General features: G+C 40.9%; 1 protein-coding gene across 1 annotated transcript in view; it reads left to right on the top strand.

Moving 5' to 3' along the window:
- Nucleotides 1-25,175, top strand: part of LOC8050624 (adhesion G-protein coupled receptor G2) — a 136,577-nt gene that overhangs the window by 83,745 nt on the left and 27,657 nt on the right. Inside the window, exons 4-7 of the mRNA XM_042292923.1 lie at nt 11,546-11,712; nt 22,215-22,306; nt 22,976-23,150; nt 24,651-24,884. Of these exons, the coding sequence (XP_042148857.1) occupies nt 11,546-11,712; nt 22,215-22,306; nt 22,976-23,150; nt 24,651-24,884 (668 nt within the window). The remainder of the gene's footprint in view (nt 1-11,545; nt 11,713-22,214; nt 22,307-22,975; nt 23,151-24,650; nt 24,885-25,175) is intronic.

The raw sequence follows: 25,175 nt of genomic DNA on the forward strand, positions 1-25,175 counted from the left end.
GAGTCTCCTACCTAACAACCATCGTCCTCCTGCTTCAGAAGGAAGGTGCGTATGCGCCCTGGTATCAAAGAAAATCGCTAAATCAAAAGATAATTATAATAGCTGAGGTACGAGACAGTGTGACTGATTTTTAAGAGTGTTTCATTATTCCTCGTTTGTCGAGTACCAAAAGCATTGCCATCGCGCCAATATCATACCTGATCAAGTGCTAAACTTTATCCGCATTCGAAAATAAAATTTCTTTGTTCTTACGTTTTATTTTAATATCTTGAAGGCTCAAGATCCGATGTTTCCAGCCAGTGACTCAGTTTTAAGGGCATTGCTTGCTTCCTAGCCTTCAAGATGGGAGAAGGAGGGGACGAGTAGTTGATCTAAGCACCCAGTTAAAGCTAGGAAATTGAGCAGCGATATTTGACTCTAATAACCTATACTGGCACATTTGCGCTAGAAATAGAAACTTATTTAATAGAAAAAGGTACTACAAAACGAGTAGGTACATAAAGTAGTCATATCAATTAAATGCCGATGATCATTATATGTGTGCATTGAACCCAATCTCATATGTATAATATATTATATTTGACAGCCATACTTTCAGCAGGCCTCAGTTTATTATTACTGAGCGTATCAAAGATGTCATTTATTGTTAAATAAAGACATCGTTTTTGAGGTAGATGATATGTTAAGCCGAATGTTTCCTGCTACGAATGCATGTTTAAGACTCCGGCTACAAGAAAAATAAGCAAAGCGGCAGCATAAAATGTTTCTGTAGCCTAGTTGGAAACACGTGGAAACACATCTTAGTAAAACTTTAAGTAGATGTTTGGGACTATAGTTTTTGTTTCTTGAACACAGAAATAGTGTTTTTCTTTACTAATCATTGCTTAATATTGTACTCTCTACTAACGCAACTTTAACCAAATTAATTTTCATATGAAGGGGGTCCTCAAAAGCCAGACACATATTGGATGGGTTTGAAAAAATCACCTTCCGGCAAGTACGAGTGGATTGACGGCAAACCCTTGACAACACCGAACTGGCATCCACGAACTGACTACACAAAACAGGCCGGCCAAATCCACGTCAACCGGTACTTCCTTAGGCATCCGCTGGAGCTGAGGTGGTCTCTAGGAAACCCTGCATCTAGGCTTCCCTTTATCTGCGAGATTCCTCTAAAAACAGGTAACTGCGAGCATGTTTTATATTATTCTGTCCTCGGCCTATACTCTCTAATATTGCTCTTTTACCTCATGCAGTGTATGTTGCAACGTCCACCTAGTATACAGCGTATATCGTTAGCGCAACCAAAAGAGTTCAAAGTTAGATGTGGGCAGAAGTACTGTTCAATGTATTGATCGTGACGATATTGCGAACTGACTGAACGGTGATGTGGCAATGGTGCAGTGGCGTTTACGGTATTCTGTGGGTGGGCATAAATCAGTGCTGCATGGACGTACGCAATATATTCACCAACGCCTGTTGCAGTTGAAACTTCGTACAAGAGTGCTCGATTTGGTATAATAAGTGGAACCATTAATTAGAAAACACTGGAGTCCTATTTGTTGCAAATATTGCTAAAATATATTATAAAATTTCAGAATGAGAACCGAATGAAAAGCCACAGTGAACATATTTCGCACAGAAGAACTTGTTCTGATTAACCACAGATCGCATTAATGCGTTACAATTCGAAGGACCGATTAAAGCCTCATCCCCAGGAATATGTGCCATCGTATGCTTGCGCCATCTCTTGGCGGGTTACAGCAGCGCTCCCATAGAAGTCCATGTATTTCATATACAAATATGGCCACATCACCGAAACGTTACGCTTTGAACAATTTGCCCATGCTACCACTCCATTCTACCATATATCGTTATTTTTAAGATGTTGAGATGTAAACTGCAGGTTCCTCAGTCAAATAAACGTTTTGATGTATTGCCACTACGGATAGTATCGAAGTTAAGCAATGTCTACAGTTTATTCTTGTATATAAACAAATCGAAATCATTGTATAAATTAACTGGGATCTCCCACAATAATACGGGAAAAGTTCGAGTGTCTAACATCTTTACTAAATCTGCAGAGAAATATATTTCGAGGCAAAATATACAAAATTAGACATCCGGCTGCGGTAAACCACAAGATCCACAATGTTCTGGGTGCATTTTGGTTTTTCTCAAAATTATTTTCGTGGGTTCCTGAGAAGAATTTCCTAAACAAGGCGAATTCATTCTCGTTTAAGCATTTATTTACGATAATTTCCCGTATTCTGCTACTAACATAAAATAGCTAGAAAACAAAAACAACTGTGTGTATTACGATAATATAAAATTATAAAGAAAGATTCCGAAATATTTTCGCTCATTATTATTGTTATGCGAGTATAACAGCGACTTTCTTATCGTAAGGAATGGAAGCACTGCGCTGAATAAACGATTTTGAAAGGATGATTGCTCTTGTAAACTTAACATTACGATGGCAAAACTAATATTTAGGCACATACTAAATAGTTATATCAATCGCCCTGAACACAAGCAGCAAAAAAAAAGAAGAAAAATCGGTAAAGAGCATATTCAAATACCTTACTTGGTATCACATTATTCAAAGAGGGGTGAAGACCAAGAATTTACAATAGGAGAGGCTTGTGTTTGGCAGCCTTAAAATGTGTATTTCAAAACCAGCTGAAAATTCACCCGATCTCAAAATGTTCCCGGATGACGCGAGGGTGCCCAAATGTCAAATGATGAACGAACGCCTAGAAACAGTTAAACTATGTCCACTTCGAGACACGTTTGCACAAGTATGGCTCATTTTAGATAATTTTCCATGCCAGCAGCTTTTGTCGAGTGCCCTAAAGTTCACATTGCATCACCAGCTAAGTTGTCAGTCGACGTCAAAAATTTCCTGAATGAGGCGCGTGTGCCCAGTTTTCAAACGATGAACGAATACGTATTAAAATCCGATCTATCTCCATTTTGATATGGGTTTCCTCAGAAAGAATTTGTTTTTTGAGTATTTGCCATGTTACAGGATGGGCTCGAGGGCCATAAAATGTCTATTCTGTCTTTGATTAGAAAATAGGTTTTCCTCAAAACGTTATCTGGCAAGGCACGTGTGCCCAAATTTCAAAAGATGAAGGAAAGCGTAAAAACTGCCGAACCATCCCTATTTCGAAACTGGTTTTCTAAAAAACACACGTTTTCGAGTACTTGCCTAAATACCAGGATGAGATCGAGGGCCCTACATTTATATTCTGCCTTTAGCTGGGAACTGAGTTTTCCCTAGAAAGTTCCCGGGCGTGGGCGTGCGTACCCAAATTTCAAATGAACAAATGCCTAAAATCAACAAAACCATCCCCACTTTGGGACCGTTTTTTTATAAAAAGAATTTAATTTGGAGTGTTTGCCATAATACCGAAAAGAACTAGATGGCTCTAAAGTCTATATTCTGCATTTAGATAGGAAGTGGGTTGTCCACAAAACGTTCCCTAGCGAAGCGCGGGTGCCCAAACTGCCTTAACCATCCCAATTGTAAGCCCGTTTTTTTAAAAGGATTTGTTTTTGAGTATTTCCCATAGTAGTAGTATTGACTAGAAGGATCTGCATTTTAAACTTCGCCTTTAGCTAGGAAGTGGGTTTTCCTCAAGATGTTCCCAGGCGAGGCACGTTTGCCCAAATCTCAAAAGATGAAAGAATGTGTAAAAACAGCCGAACCATTCCTACTTTCAAACCGGTTTTCACAAAAAGGATTCAGTTTCAGGTACTTGTCATTGTATCAGAATGGGCTCAGGGGTACTAAAGTTTATATTCTGCCAATAGCAGGGAATTGGGTTATTCTCAAAAAGTTCCCTGGTAGTTGCGCGAGTGCCTTAATTCAAAAAGATGAACGAATCCACAAAAATGGCCGATACATCCCCACTTTGAGACCATCGTACTTAGTAGGCTTTGGTTTTTGATGATTAGCCGCAAGGGATACGGAAGGTAAAATTATCATCTGCGTTTTTCGCGTCGTCAGCCTTGCGCCTTGTGCGCGGGTGGTAATTTTAGCGCACCAGCACGTTAACCATGTGCTGCAATTTTTCCTAATATTTACGGATTTAGTGGTCTTCGTTGACGTGAGTTTGAACGAGGTGTTTATTTTTACTAATTAAAATTGTTTAAAACATTCTAGTTTGTGACAATTAGCCCTTCGTAGAATATCCCCCTGGTAGTATAACTTACGAGATTATACTGCAATAATGTATTGCCAACGGATTAAAAAGAACGATGCGAAAAGCCTCAAATAGGCACACTTGCATGCCATATAAATGTAATAAAATATATTTATTATTGTAGTACATTCGGACGTGGTGTAAGTGCCGCATTAGCGAAAGTATTTATGCTTCGTCTCAGCTTAAGTTCAGACGCAGCAGACGCTACTAGCTAATGGATTTATGAAGCAGCGTCAAAAGCTCGACTTTTTTTGCGATTTTGTCAGCGATGATAGAACACGTACCAAAACATTACTAACGTCATTATGGTGCTCTTTGACGTTGTCTGATTTGTCCCATCAGTTCGAGGCGTCGCCTGCGTCTGGACTTAAAGGGTCGCTGAAGCGTAAGTTTGATTTGAGAAAACAACGCAGAAGCGCTAAGCGGGACGCTACAAATCTGAAAGCGACACCCCTAAAGTGATACCTCCAACGGATGGTCGTATTTTTGTGAAAGGAGAGCGCGCTTGAACAAGGCAAAAAATCCCCTTGACGTCGCGGTTCTCGTTTCCTCTTCTTCTCGCTTTGACTCCGCGACGACGCGAGAGGGGAAGGAAGCAAAGCCGTTTCCCCTCCTCCTCAACTTATCTGCAGGAAACGCGACGTCGCGATTCTCACTGAATCGCATCTTTATTTTACAAAAATACAACCATCCGTTCGGGATATTTCTTTATGAGTGGTGTTTGGGGGTTGTTGCGCCCCACTGAACACACCTGCTACCTCACTTTGGGATATCCGGATTTCAGTTCAGCATCCCTTCAAAGGTGAAACGAAGTATAGGCGATATTGCCGCGTGCGGTGGGCAGCTGCGTATATACGCCCCTACTAAGGCGGTGGAATGTTTAATAATTTTTGAACAGATTGAAAAGTACGTTACAACTGATCGACTTCTTATTCTTGGGGGTTATTTTAATTGTTTGTGTACAGGGCATGAGAGAGCGAATAGCGCGGGATATAAAGATCTTAACCGCAAGTTTTTGAATAAAATGGTCGAACGCAGTGAGTTAGAAGATAATCCACTTTGCGAGTCAAGTGAACAAGGTGTACAATACAAGCATTTTTAAGGTGCGAGCCTCGAGCGCTTGGATAAAGCGTACGTTTTTCTCAACCTTGTCAGAGGGTGCAAGCAGTATGATGTTCCGCACGTGTCCTTCAGCGACCATGCTCCTTTATGCTTTAAGCTTTTTTCCTTTAAAGAAACGCCAAAGAAGTTCGTTTAAGACTAAGGGAAGTTTAATGCAAAGCTTATAAATGAACAATGTTTTGTAAACAGCGTTCGCGGGCACATTGAAGATTTGTCAAGAGCTAAAGGGAAGAGTTCGAAATTAAATGGGGATGGTTTAAACAAGAAACTAAGATGTTATTTCCTGAACGCTTCAGTTTTGTTAAAGCATGAATAAAAGAAAGTAGAAAACTGTTTAAACGCAATACTTCAGAATCTAATAATGGAAGAATGCACTTCTGTCGGTTCCTTTACTGACGAAATAATGAGTATAAAAAACGCCTTGTGGTTCTTGATACTGGAAGCGGCTATCGCACAGAGAGATAGCCACGAAACGGGCGATAGGGGGCAGAAAAATATACGTGAATAAAAATGAAATCAGTGAGATTGTGTATCAGTCCGTACTGTCGCGCGCTAAGGGAATCATGGAACGAGATTTCATATGGTATTATAAAGAACATTACAGGTAGAAGAGTAGTAAGCTGGGCGATTTGGTTAACGTTGAACATGGTTAAACATCCTCGTCTCTTTGTGCGTGATTTTTAACCATGTTCAACATTACAGGTACCATGCACCCAAAAAGGATGGTTTAAAGAGGTTTTATTTGCCTTTATTGCCGAGATGTGGGAACGATTTAAAAGAAAAATTAGAGCAGCTCATCACTTTATTAGAATTTAAAAACGCGATTGATAATTTGAAGACTGACAAAGTTCCAGGGGCGAACGGTCTGGGGGATCGAACAAAGCATTTAAGGGGCAACTTGCGCCTCTTTCGCACTGCGTATTTAGTGAAGTATGAAGACCAAAAGCTTCACCCCTGTCGTTTTTGTGCACGATTTTGTACCCAAAAATAACGACCTCTTAAAATGACGTTCCTTACGACATAATCCTACTGTTCGGCCTGCACAGCACATGGCGTGCCAGATCGCTGTGCGCCACGTGGATGTCGATGTTCGCTCCGTAAATAAGTAATTTGTTGAGCACATGAGCATTCAGACGGTATTCTATAAGGCAGCAGCAACCAACACCTCAATGGCTGCCACCTTTTGAGTTGTTGTTTACCCTCAAAGACTTGTAGCCTGTTCGAAATTTTTCAAGAGAGCTGGTGTTTTTAGTGTTTCATCACGATTGTGTGTCACTGCGTTGTGTCATCGTCCAAATCAGTAAAAAAAAAAGCCACGTGCATGACGGGGTCGGAAAACGTATACGGCTGTCACGCAGAGGAATGGGGTTTGAATCCCGCTCGTCCCAGATCTTTATTTTAGTAATTTCTCACTATTTTAAGAAATAAATAGAATAATGTGATAAGCTGGGCGAGTTGATACAAGGTGAGCATGATGAAAAAATGGGGCCTGTCTGTCTTTTGTGTTGGGTTCCTGGGACAGGAACCCAACACGTCCTCGTCGTTTTGTGCACTACTTTTTTTTTTTCATCATATTCTAAGAAATCCCTCCCTATTCACGGCTGTCATCGAGTGTTCTTGTTCAGAGCATTCCGGAACATGCCACGTATACGAAAGCACAGTCAGTCACCTTCCGTTGCCGACGCAAGGCGCGTGGCACCTTTCTCTTTGAGTTTTTAGGTGCAAGTTCAACTCAAAACGTTTATTTTCCGGTCTAAATTCAGCTGCTTTTGTATTGATGACGACATTGCACCAGGCGGAAAGTTGATATAAATCAACGTGTATTATGTGCCTGGTAAACATCAGCTCACAATGCATCCTTATAGATACGTCTTGTAACGAACCAACCACTAATAACAACATTTATTTTATGCATATACTCACTTACAACAAAGTTATATCTGAACGTACCTAGTAAGTATATCGCACTCCAAGTCAACTATGAAAGCGATTGAAATGCGTGCGATTATTTTTGCGAAATTGTTTAGAAGTTTCAACGTTTTTCCTATGATCGCAGTATCGCCGTGAAATTGCAGTGGGGAATGATGAAGTTATCGGTATGTTTCACCACCACACACTCAGTATCTCATAATTTTGTTATCTGTGAAATTACTTTTTTATGTTATTTTTTTCATTCGGCACACACATCCCACTTTGGTGGGAATTCGCTTAGGGCATAGAAGTTAAAGGTGACTACGCCACGTGGGGCCAAATAAGTGAACTAGAAAAACCTGTCACACATTTCTGGCCACGTGATTCTTGCGAAAATTGCATCGACCGTTTTTTATGGAATTAGGGTGAAAACTGTCTTTGGGGCGCCGCTGTAGATAATGCGGCCGCGTTGTTAAAGGAATCTGTGTTTGTGTCGTCACTGGCGCACCTTACGTGTTGTATGCCGCAATTTGCTCGTTTCAACTGCCTTTTATAGATGTTTACGGTAGGAGGCACTGCGAACATTTTTTTTTTTTTGCCCGGGAATATGGGATCCACCACGGTGTTATAGTAGTGGGAACGGCATTGGCAGAATGAAGGAAACACTTATTTCGCACTTCATTTGTAGATGTCCCCGTCGTAAATGCAAACGCGAATGTACAAAAAAAGTTTTTTTTTTTTTTTTGCGTTGGCTTGTTTTGGTATTGTAATGTTTTATTATTTTCCTAATTAAAGGTATTTTAGAATAAATTCATACTTCATTTATTCTACCGCCACGCACGTTTTATGCTCGTAAACATAGGAAATCGCATTATTTGCGTTATGTCGGTCAACTTACTTTCCTGGTTCTGAAAAATGCTAAACAAAATCGCGATAAAAAAGAACAGATCAAAATAACTTGCACGTAAATTTCATGCGTGCGAATGAATGATCATTCGGTACTATAAGCGATGTATCATTATCAAGTCGAGTCAAAAGAGCCGCATTCAAGATCTAAACATCAAGATCCAGTGGTCCACAGCCCTTTAGTTTTTAAATCATGCCCATGAGAAGTTTTAAAGTGTAATAAGGTGGTGAACTGGACTAGTTGGTTGAAGTTATACATGATGGTGAAAGCAGCACAGAACACACGGACTACGAAGAGAAGCAAACACGACAAGCCAATGCTGTACTCGCAACTGAAGAATTTTAATAAAGTAAACAAAGACAGAAGACACATACACAGTATCTTAAAAGATTGCACAAAAACAAATGACAACTCTCGCAAACCGTGAAGCGTGTCATTAAACTACCCGCTATCTACATGCCTCATTTTTTTCCGCAGGAAGAAAACCTTTTTGGCTGACAGCGCCATTATGACGGTTCACTAACACATAAATGGCCATGACACAAAATGTGAAAGGCCCCAGTGATCCCTCTTGTCACCCTATCCTTGTGCGCGCTCAGAAAGGTGACTCTGCCAAAGTCAGGCCGACACTTGCACTCTGCAATGAATAGGCAAAAGCCCCCCAACCGTAGCTCCGACCAAATATAAATGCTCTCGTAATTTATCATTTAGACATCTTCCTCTTTGCCCCACGTAGCACCTGTTGCATGACAAAGGTATCTTTATACCACACACGAAACACAAGTGACAAAAAGTTTTCTGCGCGCCTTGATGCACTTTGCGCTGGAACGACCAACTAACCCCGCACCAATCCTGGAACATATTTGGCCTATTTCTTGTTGGGCACCGAAAACACTACCGGTATTCCAGATCTGCCACCTAGTTGTTTCAGGTTATGAGAAACGCGCTTGAGGTAGGCGACCACTACCACACGTTTCTTTTTTCTTTCCGGCGTCGTCCTCTCCACCCCCTTAGCTCTCTTAAGAAGTGAACTGGCTACTTCTGCCAAGAGTGTCAACGGGAACCCCGACTCCTTCAATCTACCAATTTGTTTTCTAAAACCTTTGGTCATCTTGTGGGCACATGATTTTTTAAGGGCTGACCCAAGGCACGACACCACTATGGGCCTGTTAACCACCTTTGAGTGGGAACATTTAAAATCTAGTGTTTTCGGCGCCCCGAAAAATAGGCCAGATATGTTCCAGGATTGGTACGGGGATAGCTGGTCGTTCCAGCGCGAAGTGCACCAAGGCGCACAAAAAACCTTTTGTCACTTGCGTTTTGTGTGCGGTATATAAGATACCTTTGTCATGTAACAGGGGCTACGTGGGGCAAACAGGAAGATGTCTGAATGATAGATTACGAGAGCATTCATATTCGCTCGGAGCTACGGTTGGGTGGCTGTTGCCGATTCATTGCAGAGAGTGCAAGTGTCGGCTCGGGACTTTGGCAGAGTCACCGTTCTGGGCGCGTACAAGAACAGGGTGACGAGAGAGATCGTTGAGGCCTTCCACATTTTCTGTCATGGTCATTTATGTGTTAGTGAACCGTCATTGGCGCTGTCAGCTAAGGAGATTTTCTTCCTGCGGCAAAAAATGAGCCAAGTAGTGAACGGGTAGTTTATTGACACGCTTCACGGTTGGCGAGAGTTGTCCTTTGTTTCTGTGCAATCTTTTAAGATATTGTGTATGTTTTTTTTTATGTCTGTTTCTTTATTAAAATTCTTCAGTTGCGAGTAGAGCACTGTCCTGTCGTGTTTGTTCCTCTTCGCAGTCCGTGTTTTCTGAGCTGTTTTTCCTCATCATGCATACCATGAGAAGTTCTTGAATGGCAAAAGAGCGCACCCAATATCATAATTACCGGTAATTATATAACAAATTCGATTTATACCAAGCTATGTTTGTTACCTTGAGGCAAGCCGGCAATGCTTACTCTCAATAATCATAAAGATTCACTTTTGTATCTTACCCCCACGTAAGGTAGGAAGAAACAGAATGAAGAGCGTATTTTGAGTCGCGCTGAATATTTATTAATCAGTTTTCCTGAGCTCCGGAGTCACGCTAAATTTGGCGGCGGAGTTTCGCCCGTCAAATGTAGCCTAGAGACTCTTAACTATTTACAGATCGGCTTGCTTGAGACCGTCGTTACCCGTTAGATCGACATAAACTTAAATTTCCTGATTACAAAAAAAAACAGTGCATGCGCAGCAGTTCAAGATGCGTGGTTGGTGTCTGTGAGACCGAACGTGACACGTGTACTGCTGAGTGCAGCTGCGGGGAAGGACTCAAAGCTTCTTTATTCAAGAAATATTGCGGAACGCTGGACACGATGGCAATGGGCAAAATGCTTCGATCTACTAATGCAACCCACCGACCCCAGAGTTTCTGATTATGTATCAAATTGAGAAAAATAGAAACAACAAACATTCTAGAAAAAAGAACAAACTAAAAGAAAGAACAATATAACACCGACCTTTTTCTTTTTGCCCTAACCTAGGGAGGAGGAAGGTGTTCCCAGTTATCTCTCGCCCACTTTCAGTAATACCGTCTGTAGCTTGAATGAAATACCTCTTATTTATCACATATATCTGCAAGAAGACGACGGATATAATCTTCAGGTTTCAATGGCTCAGCGTAAGCTAAATATGACGCGTTGATATTCAGATCGAAAAACTCGTACTCACAGAAAAACAATATTTATATATCTTTTTCGCGGACCTTGCCATCCTTAATGTGGAACCTCCGGCATGCGATAAAGTATTTTTGTCTTCTCCCTCTACGCCTCTTGAAGGTGTTCACGTTTCAATCGCTACTCTTGCTCGTACCTGGTTGTCCTCCTCGAAGCGGTTTTGCTTGTGTCATGTCCTTGCGTCCTGCTTTTGTTTCATCTCGCGTAAAAAAAAAAAAAAAAAAAAAAAAGACGCAGTTGGGGTTAGGAGTAACTGAACAAAGTACGTACTTTATTTTACCTTAATACAGACAGAAGTCAAATGCTAGAAGACATGAAAAGACGCACGCACAAACTAAAACTGCTAGGTCTCGGCGCAGTTTATTTGGCGATAACAAACGCACAAAACGAGGACGAATGGCGTGACGTCGTCTATTCAGCTCTACTTAATTAGCCTCATCGGCTTATAATGTCGGGTATGCTCTGACTAAAGGTGAAACAAAGTAGAACAGTTTAGTCTTACCATGTCCTTCGTCTTGTCAATCGAATGTAGTGTTTCGTAGTTCGCCGCAAGCTCATCTTCACGTTCTCTGTAGAAAAAAAAAATAAGGACGCGTCGTCGTTTCTCAAATCGCCACAAGACGTTCATTTTCTTATTGCGACAATAAACTTAACGGTATCTTTTCAGGAAACGCCTGGCTACGAGTGCAGATGACGCAGGAGGAACAGAGGGCGACATTTCAGTGCTTCGTGTCACCCGAAATTCTTCCCGATTCCATTGTGTGGTACAAGGACGGCTTGGGCGTGAAAGGAAACCGACTGCAAACAGGGCTTGACGACGCAGTTCTGATGGAGGTTAGCGCCACGAGGGAGCACCCCTACCTGCAAGGTTACTACTGGTGCGAAGGAATCACAGTAGACGGATTCCGCCGAGTGGAGTCAAGAAAGCAGCTTCTTCGATTTTCAGGTTCGTGTACAGCCGCAACTCCCGAGTTCCCTGAATAGCGTTCGAAGAGACACATCGATTCGTTTAATTCGCAAGTAGGTGTGAACTAAAACGTATTTTCAATGTCTCAAATTATAAACATATATAGGGCGTAGACGTGTACCAAAATAATATCGAAATTTCGACAAACAATTTTTTTAGTTTCCCCGCTTATCTATCAAACTAATTTCAAACATTTTCTACGGGCAAGCATGATGAATAATAAATTCATTCTCTAGAAAACTGAACAAGCATTTATATGTGGGCCTATCAGAGCTAAATATAAATTAAATGTATTTCAAATGTTATTCTAAGAAGCTGTTGTATTCCATTTCGCGGCTCCGTATACGCAGAAGCAGTAACAACCTACACCGTCCTTCACAACAAATTGACGACGATTATTTGCAAACCAGAGAGCGAACCACGTCCATAGAACACTTTCCAGTGGGCGCTTTCTTTGACAACAGTTTTGATATGCGTAATATTTCGCTTCATTTTTAGTTAGTAGTTCGCAAATGCTTGCCGTGATGTATAATCGTATCTCTTCTAGATGTGAAGTCGTTGGCCTGCTCTCTCCAGCTTACTCCAGAATTCATGCACATCCGAGGTTATCCGTCGCTGAGATCTTTCCTGCAGTTTGCATCTCAATTTCGAAACGATATTTTATCTTTCATCCAGAGAAATATTAACGGCTATCTACTTTACGAACTGCAAGTGGTCGGCGTAGTTGAAGGCACGTAAGTACTCATCGAACCGCCCATGTTTGCCTGCCGTAATTACTGTGTATACAGAGTAATTGCAATAAGATATTCGGGTTTGCATATATAAACTAGAACTATAGTCTATCCATTATTGTTCTAGTTGATATATGGAAACCCGAATATATTATTTAATATTACTTTTGTACCGTCACGTGCGTTTCAATAACATAAAATGAATGCGCGGAACCTAAGTTATTTTTGTTCTGCCAGACTGTCAATAGTGTCTAAAGTATACCTGGTTAATTTTTTAATGATAATGTTTTTGCAGAGTAGTGCATAAGCAGTTGTGACCGCAGGTACCATTGTGTTTTTGTTATTTTTAGTAAATTCCCTTTTATGCATAGCACTATTATAAGGCTGTATGATACTGTCCTCTATTGATTAACTAGATAACTTTCTTTGTCTTTGTGTTGCATTTTTTGTTTGTTTCACTACTGAGAAATGAAAAAGGGTAGTGCGGCCTTGCCAGGTAAAATATTGTTGCGAAGTTTAATTTACCAGGTGACGCACATGGCCAGGTCAGAGTCCGGCACTATTTAGCCTATGAATTTTTAGGGGTGTTTCTATACGAAGATTTATTTCGTTAAAAAACCTCACAACGTTATATAAAATACAGGCAGTTTTCCTCGGGTATCGTTCCTCATGCAACTTTGCCAACTCACGAATTTTCCGCGAACGTCACAGTTTCTCGGCAACACCGAATTTCAGCAGATTCGAACTTTGTGAAGTCGATGCGCGGAATCTTGTGAAGTTGTCGCCGGTAGATTCTGTTTTTGTCACCACTTGTGACATGTCTGAGTAGAGCTCCGATGCCGGCACACATCATATCGGTGTAAAAGTTCACTGCACAATTCGGTATTCTAAGAATCAACACCGAAAATTAAATGTGCCGGTAAAACTGCAACCCAGGAGAAGCTATGTAACGTTTTATGAAGATTTCCCATCATGGCTTATTCCGTTGAATGGCCAAAATGAAGGTAAAAAAAATGCAATTTCGACGCGGATTAACGCGCTTCGATGGCTCGAAGTTCTCGGATACCATGTCGCCATTGGCCAATGTTTGATCTTCACTTCAGTCACAGAAAGTAGTTGTGAAGAGCACAGGGAAGGGGTAACTTCTTTGTTGTTCTGGAGGTCCTGCCTAAAGATCTGCAGTTGCTGGTAATCCAACCGCGATCGTATACACCTTCGTGAGTCAACGGCGCTGACCACGTCGCAGAAAACTACCTCCGTGTTGCATGAGCTGCCATGCCCATAAATCCCACTCCGGACAAGCAGATTACGAAGTTTAATTTTCTAGGTGACCTCTATGGCCAGATTGGAAGAGAATGGAACAGGCTAGAAGTATCCGTCACCTAATTAGAATGCAATTAATTGCAAAGGTGCAAGCGAGCTGGACAAGAATGATGAAAATAACCCTGGAGAAGGGGAACAAGGGGGACAGAGGACAAACATAAATCTCCAAACACAGCTAGGTGACTGGTGCGCGACCGAAAAAATCCGCCTGGTCCGGGTATCGAACCCGGAACCTCTCCATTACAGGTGGAGCGCTCTACCAATTGAGCTAACCAGGGGTTAGTCATCAGTAGAGCAAACGGGTTTTATCAGTCGCCACCAGTCTAACACCAACAAGGGTGAAGCTTGCAATTTTTAAGGTTATAATTAGAATGCAATTAATTGCAAAGGTGCAAGCGAGCTGGACAAGAATGATGAAAATAACCCTGGAGAAGGGGAACAAGGGGGACAGAACAAGGGGGACAGACACGGTGCATCCACTGCGCTTCTTTTGTTGAGCCTGGAGTTTAACCAAGAATACCAAACGCAAGAAGGACGACGACCCCCGTGGCATTGTGCGTTTGGTTCCATACTTCCAGGTGTGACGGTAGCCGACCCTAAATTCCACGGAGACAATCACACAGCGTATAAAGTGCATCGTCATCGTCGGAGAATTTTTCTTTCTTGAAATTCATCTTTGGCGTGTCGAAAGGCGCGTTGTAAAGCCGAACTATAGGGTTACTTTCGTTTATAAAATTGTTGTTGATAAGCGAACTTGTTTCATGACTGACTTTTTTTTTACAGAAACAATACATCATTTGTCAACTTCCTCGTTTATTTGAAAAGGCCCTTACGGCTTCCCAGGACTCTCAACCCTGAAGAGGAGCGAACAATTGTTAGTCGGGTCAGCACACTATTGGCAAACCCTGCCAGCATTCTACGAACAATGGTCGTTCCTGGAACAGCGGAGGTGACAAGTACAGGTGAGGAGACACTTGCTCTGTTTGGTCCATGTTAAGACTGCTTTGCTGATCATAATGTATGACTAAAAACATTAAGAATCCTGAATAATACGTATAGAAGTAGATCTGGAACCAAAAAACACTTTGCGCGCCTTATGATTTCTATGCACGGCGCAGTGCAAGTAATAGAAGCTTTGTAAGCTCAGGTCGCAAGCGACCTGCACTGCCTTAATATTATGTCATATCTACCTCCGCAGCGTGAATTTCATTGTACACCGCGTGCCTATTTATTTGATTTTTCTATCCTGTTTAATTTGCTTTATAAAGCTCTTAGTATATAGGGATCGCTGTTTTAAATAGAAGTACTCAGAATTAAATATTATTCTGCTATACTGAAACTTTAGGTTAAGCAGTTGGACGAAGTAAGAAAATAGAGTCCTGCAAAGCTCTACGTAATGTGGTTCTGGTTAACCCTTGATTCCATTCCAAGTGCTTTGCTAGATGCGCAGTGGAATAAAGTGATTTGAGTCCTTAAAGACAAATGTATTGTGCAAGCACTTTTTTTTCAAAGATTTTTGTTTAAGACAGTCAAAAGTTCCTTTCACGAAACACGGGCGTTACTTTAAGCAAATATATTTAGCTTTATGAAACTCAATTCAGGAAAACATATACAAACCGCTATACCATATCGAGTGTTTAAGTTTATGCTGGTCTCAACACTAGGTTTAGCATGCAATTACTTCGGTATAAGTTATCAAAACGTTGTAGAAAAAACATATCGGATAAATGTCAAAATGAAAGTTTACAATGATATGGTAACGAACTTATTTTTTTTTCATATCGGCAGAACTTTGTAACTTGTTTGCAAGATTTATTGAGAGACACGCATTGAACCTTTTGTTTTAATTGAACCGTTATATTGCTTTGTCCCACGAAACAATACATTGGACTTGGAATATTTGCGCATCCACTTGTTCACGTAAAAAATGCATTGGGTATGCATGTTTAATTTTTTTTCTAATTTGGTTTTGTTAATATCCGCAGAGACGAATAGAGGAATGAATAATATACAAAATAAAAAAAATATTATGCGAATCTTTTTTTTTTTTGACAGAAATATGTTTTTCCGAAACTACAAAACACGACACTGGCTTTCTGGACACCCTGTCGTGGCCGGCAACAGCGGTTGGAAGCCTGGCCACCTCCAATGAGACTTGTATCCACGGTGAGTGCGTTGGGCCGCTACACACTAAAAAAAAGGGGGTGTAGCCCTGACACCCCAAAACTTCAGTTTAACGTGCAGCGCACTGACGTTCAACCGACGCTGCCAACTTTCACGAGCGGCTTGACAACCGGGTTGTTCAACTTATGAAAATAGCTAGAGTATGTCTCGGTATTTTGTTTTCTGTTGTAACTGATACGTACTTGATTTGCTTAATATGTTACATCGCACCGTCATCAAGCCTCTCATAAACGTTCGGGCCGTCACGTCGACGTCAGTGCGCTGTAAGTCAAACTGAAATTTTGGGGTGTCGTATATGTGACACGGGGTGTAAGGGCTACACCTTCTTTTAGAGTTCAAAACGTTCCGTCGTTTGCGGTGTCTTTCTTCCCTCGCGATATCTGCCCTTATGGTGATAGGCACACACCTAAATGTAAATTACAAACTTGTCTGCTTCTTCTACCAAGAGGATATGCGACCCGTTGTGAGACGCTGCGAGGGAAACTTCACCGTCGGTGCGTTCTGGGGTCCAGTTCAAGGTGTATGCCTGATGCAGCCGTCTCAACGTACCCTCGATCTCAAGGCACTCTCCATGGTAAGTGGCGGTACTGTAGCTTGACGAGCTCAGTCTGTGTATGGCGTAAATAAACTTCGAAAACGTAGTCGATGCTAAAGTGTCAGCATTTCAATTAATGGTGCTTCCAAACTTTAGTTACGACCGACTTATGAAGAAGGAATCCTAGCTATATAGAAGGTTCCGTCAGGAAAAAGGCTTTATTTTATTGCGAGTTTTAGATTATCGTACGCCCAAAAGTAAAGAAATAGTTTTGTCGCCAAAGTTCATGCACCGAGCACAAACCGTGGCTTGGAATATCGCGTGGCGACGGTGCTATACCTTTCTGCACGCAAGGATTTCGGGTATGCTATTCTCAAAATCTATTGTCGTTCCTTCGCTAAACGTGATAACGTAGTAACTGGGATTGCAGTGTCGACCCAGTGACTGGCAATACCCTTTGGTCACAATAGTCGAATGCAACTCATACACTTGAAACCGCAAGAGCACTCCAGTTTAACTCGCCACAATCTATGTCTCGGCGAACTATGGGGAGGTGGCCAGACAAATAGCGAAACCCCTGCAATGTTTTGAGGTCCGCACGTGCCTTTACAAACCTCTGCGTGTGGCTTGTTGAACAGTGCCGTCATATTATAGGGCACCAGATTACGCGGCCGTTCAATTTGTCCGTTCATGGAGGGAGTGGACGCTGCTCCATTTATTTGTCTGTTTCGGCGACAGCCATCGCCTAGCGCAAAACTTTAATGCGCATTTCGTCGGCTATTACGTTAATAAATAAATTAAATATATTTAGTTTAACTAGACATTTTTGCACTGAGCAATTAAAATCAGACAAGCTACTGTATTACAATATCCTGGCGCTAAATATGTACGGAAGACGATGAAGTGAAGCAAATGTTTAAGGCTGTTCACCATGACTTCTAGGTGGAATTTGACATACGTGAAGTAACAAGCAGTTATTCTCATCATGTGACCATGAACGTAGTTTGTCCGCATTCTAAGAACGGCTATGCACGCCCTTTGAAACCCAGCGTCAACTTTCCTTATTGTGAAGAGGATCGGTTTTTATGGGAAGTATTTTATTATACTTTTTATCGGGTGACTTAAGTAGTGGGGAGTGTTATCGAATAATTTTCAAGGGATACAACGCAGGGTCAAAGCACACAGACCCAACTACGAAAACGAAGTATTGTGAGAGTCAGGCGTTTTACAGTATTGATATATGGGTGTCTTTTTAAAATATTTATGGCATGCAAAGTAAAGAAGTATTTTTGGGGATGTGAACCCCAATATATCTTTCTTTTTTTTTTACTTCTTAGGGATATTAAACAGGCATTAACTATTTTTATTGCCTCAGAAATTAAAAAAAAAATAAAAGCTTGAGTTATTGCGTGCGTTTACAGTAACATTGGCAAGATGATATAAAAACCCAAAATTTAAATGAACCGGCAATGTTTGGTTGTTTTTGCTCCCCGCAGCAATCAGAAAAAATAATCAAAGAATATCAACACTGACACACACGCAAAAAATAATTTCACTGTTATGTTTCTAAAGGAGGAAGTGAGCAGTGAGTCCATGGGTGCAACTGCGGACCGACTTCAGCAGCTCACTACGGAAAAGAGGAGTTTGGATCCCCTGGACATTGTATATGTTGCTAAAACCGTCGAGAACATTGCGTCAACAGGAGCTGTTAGTCGACAGGTGAGAAAAAAAAAAAGAACGATCAATTCATTTCTTTATTTATTTATTTATTTTTATTGAGGTTACCTGCATCGCCTTGGAGGCATTATTGCAGGGAGAGGTTTACAAAGAACAGTTCAGCTGAAAACACAGATGGAAACACATTTCCGTTAAGCATGTTCCATTCTAATGCAGTTCGAACAAAATATGATTTACAACAAGAGCTAATGGTTGCAACCTTGTATTGGTGGTCCACTCTTTCCGACACGTAGAAAGGACATCGAATGTAATTTTCTTTACTGATGCAAGTTTTATCATTATAAAGACAGTAGAAAAATTTTTGTCTTAGATTTTTTCGTCTGTACGACAGCGGCTGCCAGTGTAACTGTTGCTTTATGGCCGTGACGCTCGCTTTGAACCTATAAATATTTGAGACAAATCTAGCACCGCGATTTTGCACTCGTTCTAATTTATCCGATAGATGTTTAGTCTGGGGGTCCCATACTATGCATGCATATTCCAGAACTGAACGTACAAAAGAGAAATATAAAGTTTCCTTCAATTCCTTCGGGCAATGGCGAAAATTGCGACGTAGAAATCCTAACATGCTGTTCGCCTTATTAGTAATGAAATTAATATGACTATTCCATAGTAAGTCGCTTGAGAAAATAACACCAAGATAACGAATATTTTCTTTTCTTTCGAGTTGTTGAGTGTTAACCGTATAGCCCATATTTTCTCTGACTTGCATTTTCCTCGAAAATCTAACCATTTTGCATTTTTTTGCATTAAGCTCCATTCGCCAATCGATACACCAGTTTGACACTCGGTCCAAGTCTAATTGAAGTTTGAGATAATCTTCGTCTTCCTCAATTACTCTATATATGACGCAATCGTCAGCGAAAAGTTTAAAGCGCGAAGAAATGTTTGAACAGATGTCATTAATATATGTCAGAAAGAGCAGAGGTCCCAACACCGAACCTTGGGGAACACCAGATGTTACAGTAACGTTATTGGATGAACAACCCTTCAATAGTACACATTGTTTTCTATCATCTAAGTAGTTACCAATCCAGGCTAAAACATCGGAATGGATATTCAAACACTCTAACTTTCTCAATAACAGAGAATGATCTACTTTGTCAAATGCCTTGGACATATCTAGGAAAACACAATCAACCTCCTTTCCGGACTCAATTGCAACTGCGATGTCATGATGAAATTCAGCTAACAACGTTACACATGATGCACCGGACCGGAAACCATATTGTTCTTTTGCAAGGTGATTATGATCTTCCAAATGCGTGATTAGGCTGCTATAAACGACATGCTCAAGAGTTTTACATATGATCGACGTCAACGAGATAGGCCGATAATTACTAACAACATTTCTGCTACCGCTTTTGTGGATCGGCACAACATTGGCGGTTTTCCAATCATCTGGAAGCTTGCGCTCAGTTAAGCTTTTTGTAAAAATAATCTGCAAATAGCACGACAAGATAGATGCGCAGTTTTTAAGCACGACAGCAGGAATGCCGTCAGGTCCGGTTGATTTCGACGTGTCGAGACTAAGCAGCAGTTTTTCAATTCCTTTGTATTGGATGATAAGCGGCGACATTGGATGATAACCTAAATTTACAAAACGTGACGTGTCCCCAGGTGGTATCTTGGCGTTAAACACAGATTTGAAATACTCATTTATACAGTTCGCCTTTGCTGTATCATCAGTGACATCAGTTCCCTCGAAAAGGAGTGCCGGTATAGTAGTGTCCGTTTTCTTGTTACTCTTCACGAACCTCCAAAACTCTTTTTTGTTGTTGGCAAAGTTGCTATTTAGCCTCTGAAAATATGTAATTTTACTTTTTTCTGCAAGTAACTTGTACTGGGCTGACAAGCTCTTTAACCTATTTCTGTTTAGTTCTGACTTATTTTTACAGTATTTACCGAACGCTCTGTTTCGGCGTTTTATTAGTTTTAAAAGTTCTGGAGTAGCCCATGCTTTGTTGACAGCTTTTCCCTCTTTAATGTTTCTCGTGGGTATGTGTTTGTTCATAAGAGAGTGCAGTTTCTCCCTGAACATGTTCCATGATGTTTCAATGTCTGTGAGGTTTGCCCTGTGATTGAAAACAGCTAAAAAAGACTGCAGGTCCTGTGAAAGTGCAGTATAATTACCCTTGTTATATAAATAAACTTTCCTTTTATTATGTTTCGGACTTGGAGGCCTTGTAAGGGATAGTTCAGCTGTAACTGCATCATGATCACTTATTCCAGGAATGACTGTTGTGTTTTCAATATATTCCGGGAAGTTGCACATTACCAGGCCAAGAGTGTTGTCTTTCCTTGTAGGCTGGGTGACATATTGTTTAAAACCAAAAGTATTCACAAGGCATTCAAATTCTTTATATAAGATCGTATTTGGCACTCTAATGTTTCCATTGTCCATTACTATTTCTGGAAGATTAAAATCACCACCTAAAATTACACACTCATTTGGCATATTATTAATAATTTCTTGTAACATGGCTAATGTCTCATGACCTGATTTGGGGGGTCTATAAAAAGCACCGATTAAGATTGTTGTCCCTTTTACACATATACGAGACCAAACAGACTCAACACAGCTGTCCTGAATTTCAAAGTGAGTGCTGTGCAATTCGTCAGCAATCAGTAATAACACCCCTCCGCCGTGACTATTACGGTCATGACGATATACTGCATATCCCTGAGGAAATATTTCACAATCTTTAACACTATCATCAAGCCATAATTCAGTTCCCACAACGATTGAGGGATCTGTCGCTTCAATGAGACCACATAATTCGGAGAGTTTATTTTTGACACTACGGCAGTTTACAACCAACATTCGGATTGGCTTTTCATGTTTTTTTGTTTTTGCAGCTGCTGGTGAAGACACCTGATTTCATTCTGTAGTACTCGCAGCAGAAGAGCCTACTTGGTCCCAGCTTTTTTGTTTTACTTCTTGCGAGGCTTGATCATACACGAATGTACGTTCACCAATGCACAACTTATCGTATCGTAGTTTAAAAGGACCCTCTTGAGATCTACCAAAATCTAACAGCTTTCTACGAGCAAGCCGAATTTCTGGTGCGAAGTCTTCACTTACAGCAAATTCAGAGCCTTTCAGTTTATGGGCGGACGACATAATGGTTTCCTTTTTCTTAAAAGAACAAAATTTGACAATGACAGGACGGTTTTTTTTTTCTGTTTAAAACGACCCAGGCGATGTGCTCGTTCAATTTCAGTTGGCTCAATACTTATATCAAGCAAATCAGCGCAGAGTTTGATAATATGCTGCTCGGATTCCGTCCAGGTCTCTTTATCCTTATCTTTAATGCCAAAGAACAGGAGATTACACCTGCGTGATCGTGTTTCCGAGTCAGCGCACCGATGTTTCAGCGCATATAGTTCTGCATTCATCTCTTAGATAACAGGTGATATATGCGTGCGCTAAGACGCCCCCGGCAATTTGGGCATTTTAAATATCTATAAAGATATATCTACATGTTTTCACAGCAAATGAAAAGGGCCTTTCACTTAGTGGGAAATATATCTTACCGTAGTAATTTGTTTTTGCGATGCATCAACTTTTGCATCGTGTAAAATGTTTTGGTTGATACTTAAGTAAAGAAAATGACCAGGAACAATAATCCCATGTTATAAACTGCAAAAGTATTAAATAACATTTCATATATTTATATACATGTATATATATATATATATATATATATATATATATATATATATATATATATATATATATATATATAAATGTAGTTGTTTACTTGCTAGATATATTTTTCTTAAAGAGTGGTTTTGAAGACCGAAGAGATAGGAAAACTATAGCTAAAATAACGCATACATTTCGTTTCAATTGCAGGTCGCCCAAGACGTCGTCACCGCCCTTGACAACGTGCTGAATGCGGAAGAATCCACTTTGTACCTATCGCGATCTGCAAATTCAACAAACCGGTCGGATTCTTTAGCACCTACTCAGTACAATTGAGAATATAAAGATATATATATATATATATATATATATATATATGAAGTTGCTTTAATCCGGCATCTTTTCAAAGATTTGTAGTTGTAGTCTACTTTATTAACTCTCCGCCTTTCCATCACACTCGTTTAAATCAGCGAGAAAACAAAAACCAAATGCGAAGATGTGTGTCAATTTCTTTGAAAACTTCTGCATTACGGGTTACATTGTCTAGAACATTTAAATTGTGCTTAAATTATCTTGCGTCTAGTTTCCGGCACTGAAGGTAACAAGCCATAATCAAAGCAATTAAGGTCTCATGATTTTACGAAACAATGTTTTCTTTAAGCAGCGATAAACGTCTAATTTATTTTTCACTGTCAGGTATTCATTGTAATATGCGGAGCATTATGAATAATTTGGCAACAGAAAATATAAGTCAATATAAGGCCGGAGACGACAGCCTCTGCAAGCCTCAAAATTTTTTTTTTTTTTTTAAGTTTGCACTTTTTATTTCTCATTAGAGTGTCAAAGGTGCTTGTACCAAAGAATGCATCGTGTGTTGCCTCGCGTTTGTGCTACGTTTCCGCGTGAATAAGTGGCGCTAAACCAAGGAAACAATTGCCAGTGTTAACATACATTTTATGCTTATTTCTCAGAATTTTAGGTGCCATGGAACAGGTGTCCCGTCGCTTGGACAGCGACACAGTCGTGTTTCAACGGTCTGTCGCACTTGGGAAGATCTCCAAATTTCAAGAGTCAACTTTGGGCGTCGCCATCCATTTGGATTTGGAACAAAGATACAACTTTGTGGACACTCGGAATCTTACCCAGGCAAGAACATTGAACAAACGAAGGGTCACGACTTTTAAATCGGAGAGTTTTAATAGATCGTTCCGATAACTCCAATAACGATACCCGATACTCCGATTACACGTTTACGTAAACATCGCATCGTCATCAGTATCGCTATCGGAGATATGTGAGCGATCTTCTAAAACAATCTATGCGGAGAGAAATTTCGTCTGCTTCGTACGCAGGGGTTGCGTTGACGTCAGAACGCCGAGTTCCGATTGGCTCCGATTGAAATGATAGTGGGTAGACCTCGAGGCGGCTAGCATTTAGGTCTACTCACTGTCCTTCCAACGAGAACCAATCAGAGCTCGGCGGTCTGACGTCACCACAACCACTACGCAAAAAGCAGACGAAATTTATCTCCGCATTAACGCGATAGTGCGGTGAAATTCGGTGTATTACGTGACCAACCCCTCCTCTGCTTTTTCATTTTTATTCCCATTTTTTATTGTTTTTTTTTAACATTTTCTTTTACCTTACGATAGAAGACTTTGCGAGCCCATCTAGAGCTTTGAAGGGGTCACGTGACCACGCCACCTCCGCTTCGCTGGAACCATCCCGAAGCTCACGTGACCCTTACATGGCATAGGATTTTCTTCGATGGATCGTAACGCCCTTTGCAGTCTGCCGTAAGCAGAAACGGAGTTTTGTTAGTTTGTACACTTTCTCATTGCTCGCATTTGTTTTAATGATTTGAGTAAGAATAAGAATCTGTCGCACCCCAAGATATATTTCGCGATTACGTGTTCCGGCCGCCTCGGTTTCTTACTATGTCACATTTGTTAGTTTCTCTAAAACCACATCGTTTTTTTTTTTTTTTTTTTTGTTTTTTGTTATTGACGAGTGAACCTTTTCATTTCGGTCCAACACGTTCCGGCACACCGTGGAGTAGCGCGTACGTTTGCAGTCGTTTAAAGAGCCTTAGAGAAACATTTCAGTCACCCGTATAGACTGAGAACAACAGGGCGCATCTTTCAAACGCCAGACCTGCAGCACGCGCTGCATGCCTTTCGTCGTCCTTGACAGTGCGCTCGCGCGCTCCAGGTGCACGAGACGACGAAGCGCCGTCGAAGGTTCGAACATAGCCTCCTATATACTGACAAAGCCTGGCAGATCGCCACCAGAAGCGGCCGCCGAAATGTAAAAGGTGGAGCGGCAGAGACCGGACGAGAGCTCGGCGTTCTGACGTCACAGCAGCCCCTGTTCAAGAAGCAGACGAACTTTCGCTCCGCATAATCAATGACAGCTTAAAAAGGCACGGCGTGGAGTGACTCCTAACATGTTATAATCGCTCTGCGGTCAATCAGGTTGTGGCATTTGCCAATACAAGCGCCGAAGAACCAATCACAAGGCAAGAAGCGTGAACACAATGACCTTATGCCCATTAAACGGCCGGTGACTCTCAACCCGATATCTTTTATGATGAGAAAGTGCAGTGTTTGTTCCACATAGTTACTATTTGATTTCTTGTCCTGACAGGGAACAGACGTGGCCTTTGTTTTCTCCAAGAGCAACCAGTTGCATTTGGACCGCGAGCTGAACATAGGGGTCATGGGAGCGAGCTCACTCTTCGAAGATTCCTTCCAACCGACGGACGACGAGTCTTCTGAACTGGTTTTTGAGATCTGCAGCTCTGTCCTGCTGGCTAATTATGAAAACGAGGAAGTCGATAATGTTCGGGAGCCCTTCAGCATATACTTCAAGCAGTCCTGCGTAAGATTATAGTTGACCATCTTGATTCGGTTAGTGTATTAATGCGTTATTGCGTTAGAGGAAAAAAAAAGTGCGCTTCGGCTTTTGTCGTTTAACACCGTTGTATTTCTTATCGCAACTAAATTAAACAAACCAAAAGTATTATCAAAGTTTTTTTTTTTTCGTTTCAGTAAATGAAAAATTGTGAATTTTACAAAAGATAGCTTTTGGAAGCATCTTCTATTCTATGGGTAAAGGCATGACATTCGTGCTTTTCCTGCTATACGAAATAATGATTGGAAGTCAATTTTT

Source organism: Ixodes scapularis, unplaced genomic scaffold (assembly GCF_016920785.2).
Source record: "Ixodes scapularis isolate PalLabHiFi unplaced genomic scaffold, ASM1692078v2 PGA_scaffold3__209_contigs__length_174095766, whole genome shotgun sequence".
Classification (NCBI taxonomy): Eukaryota; Metazoa; Arthropoda; class Arachnida; order Ixodida; family Ixodidae; genus Ixodes; species Ixodes scapularis.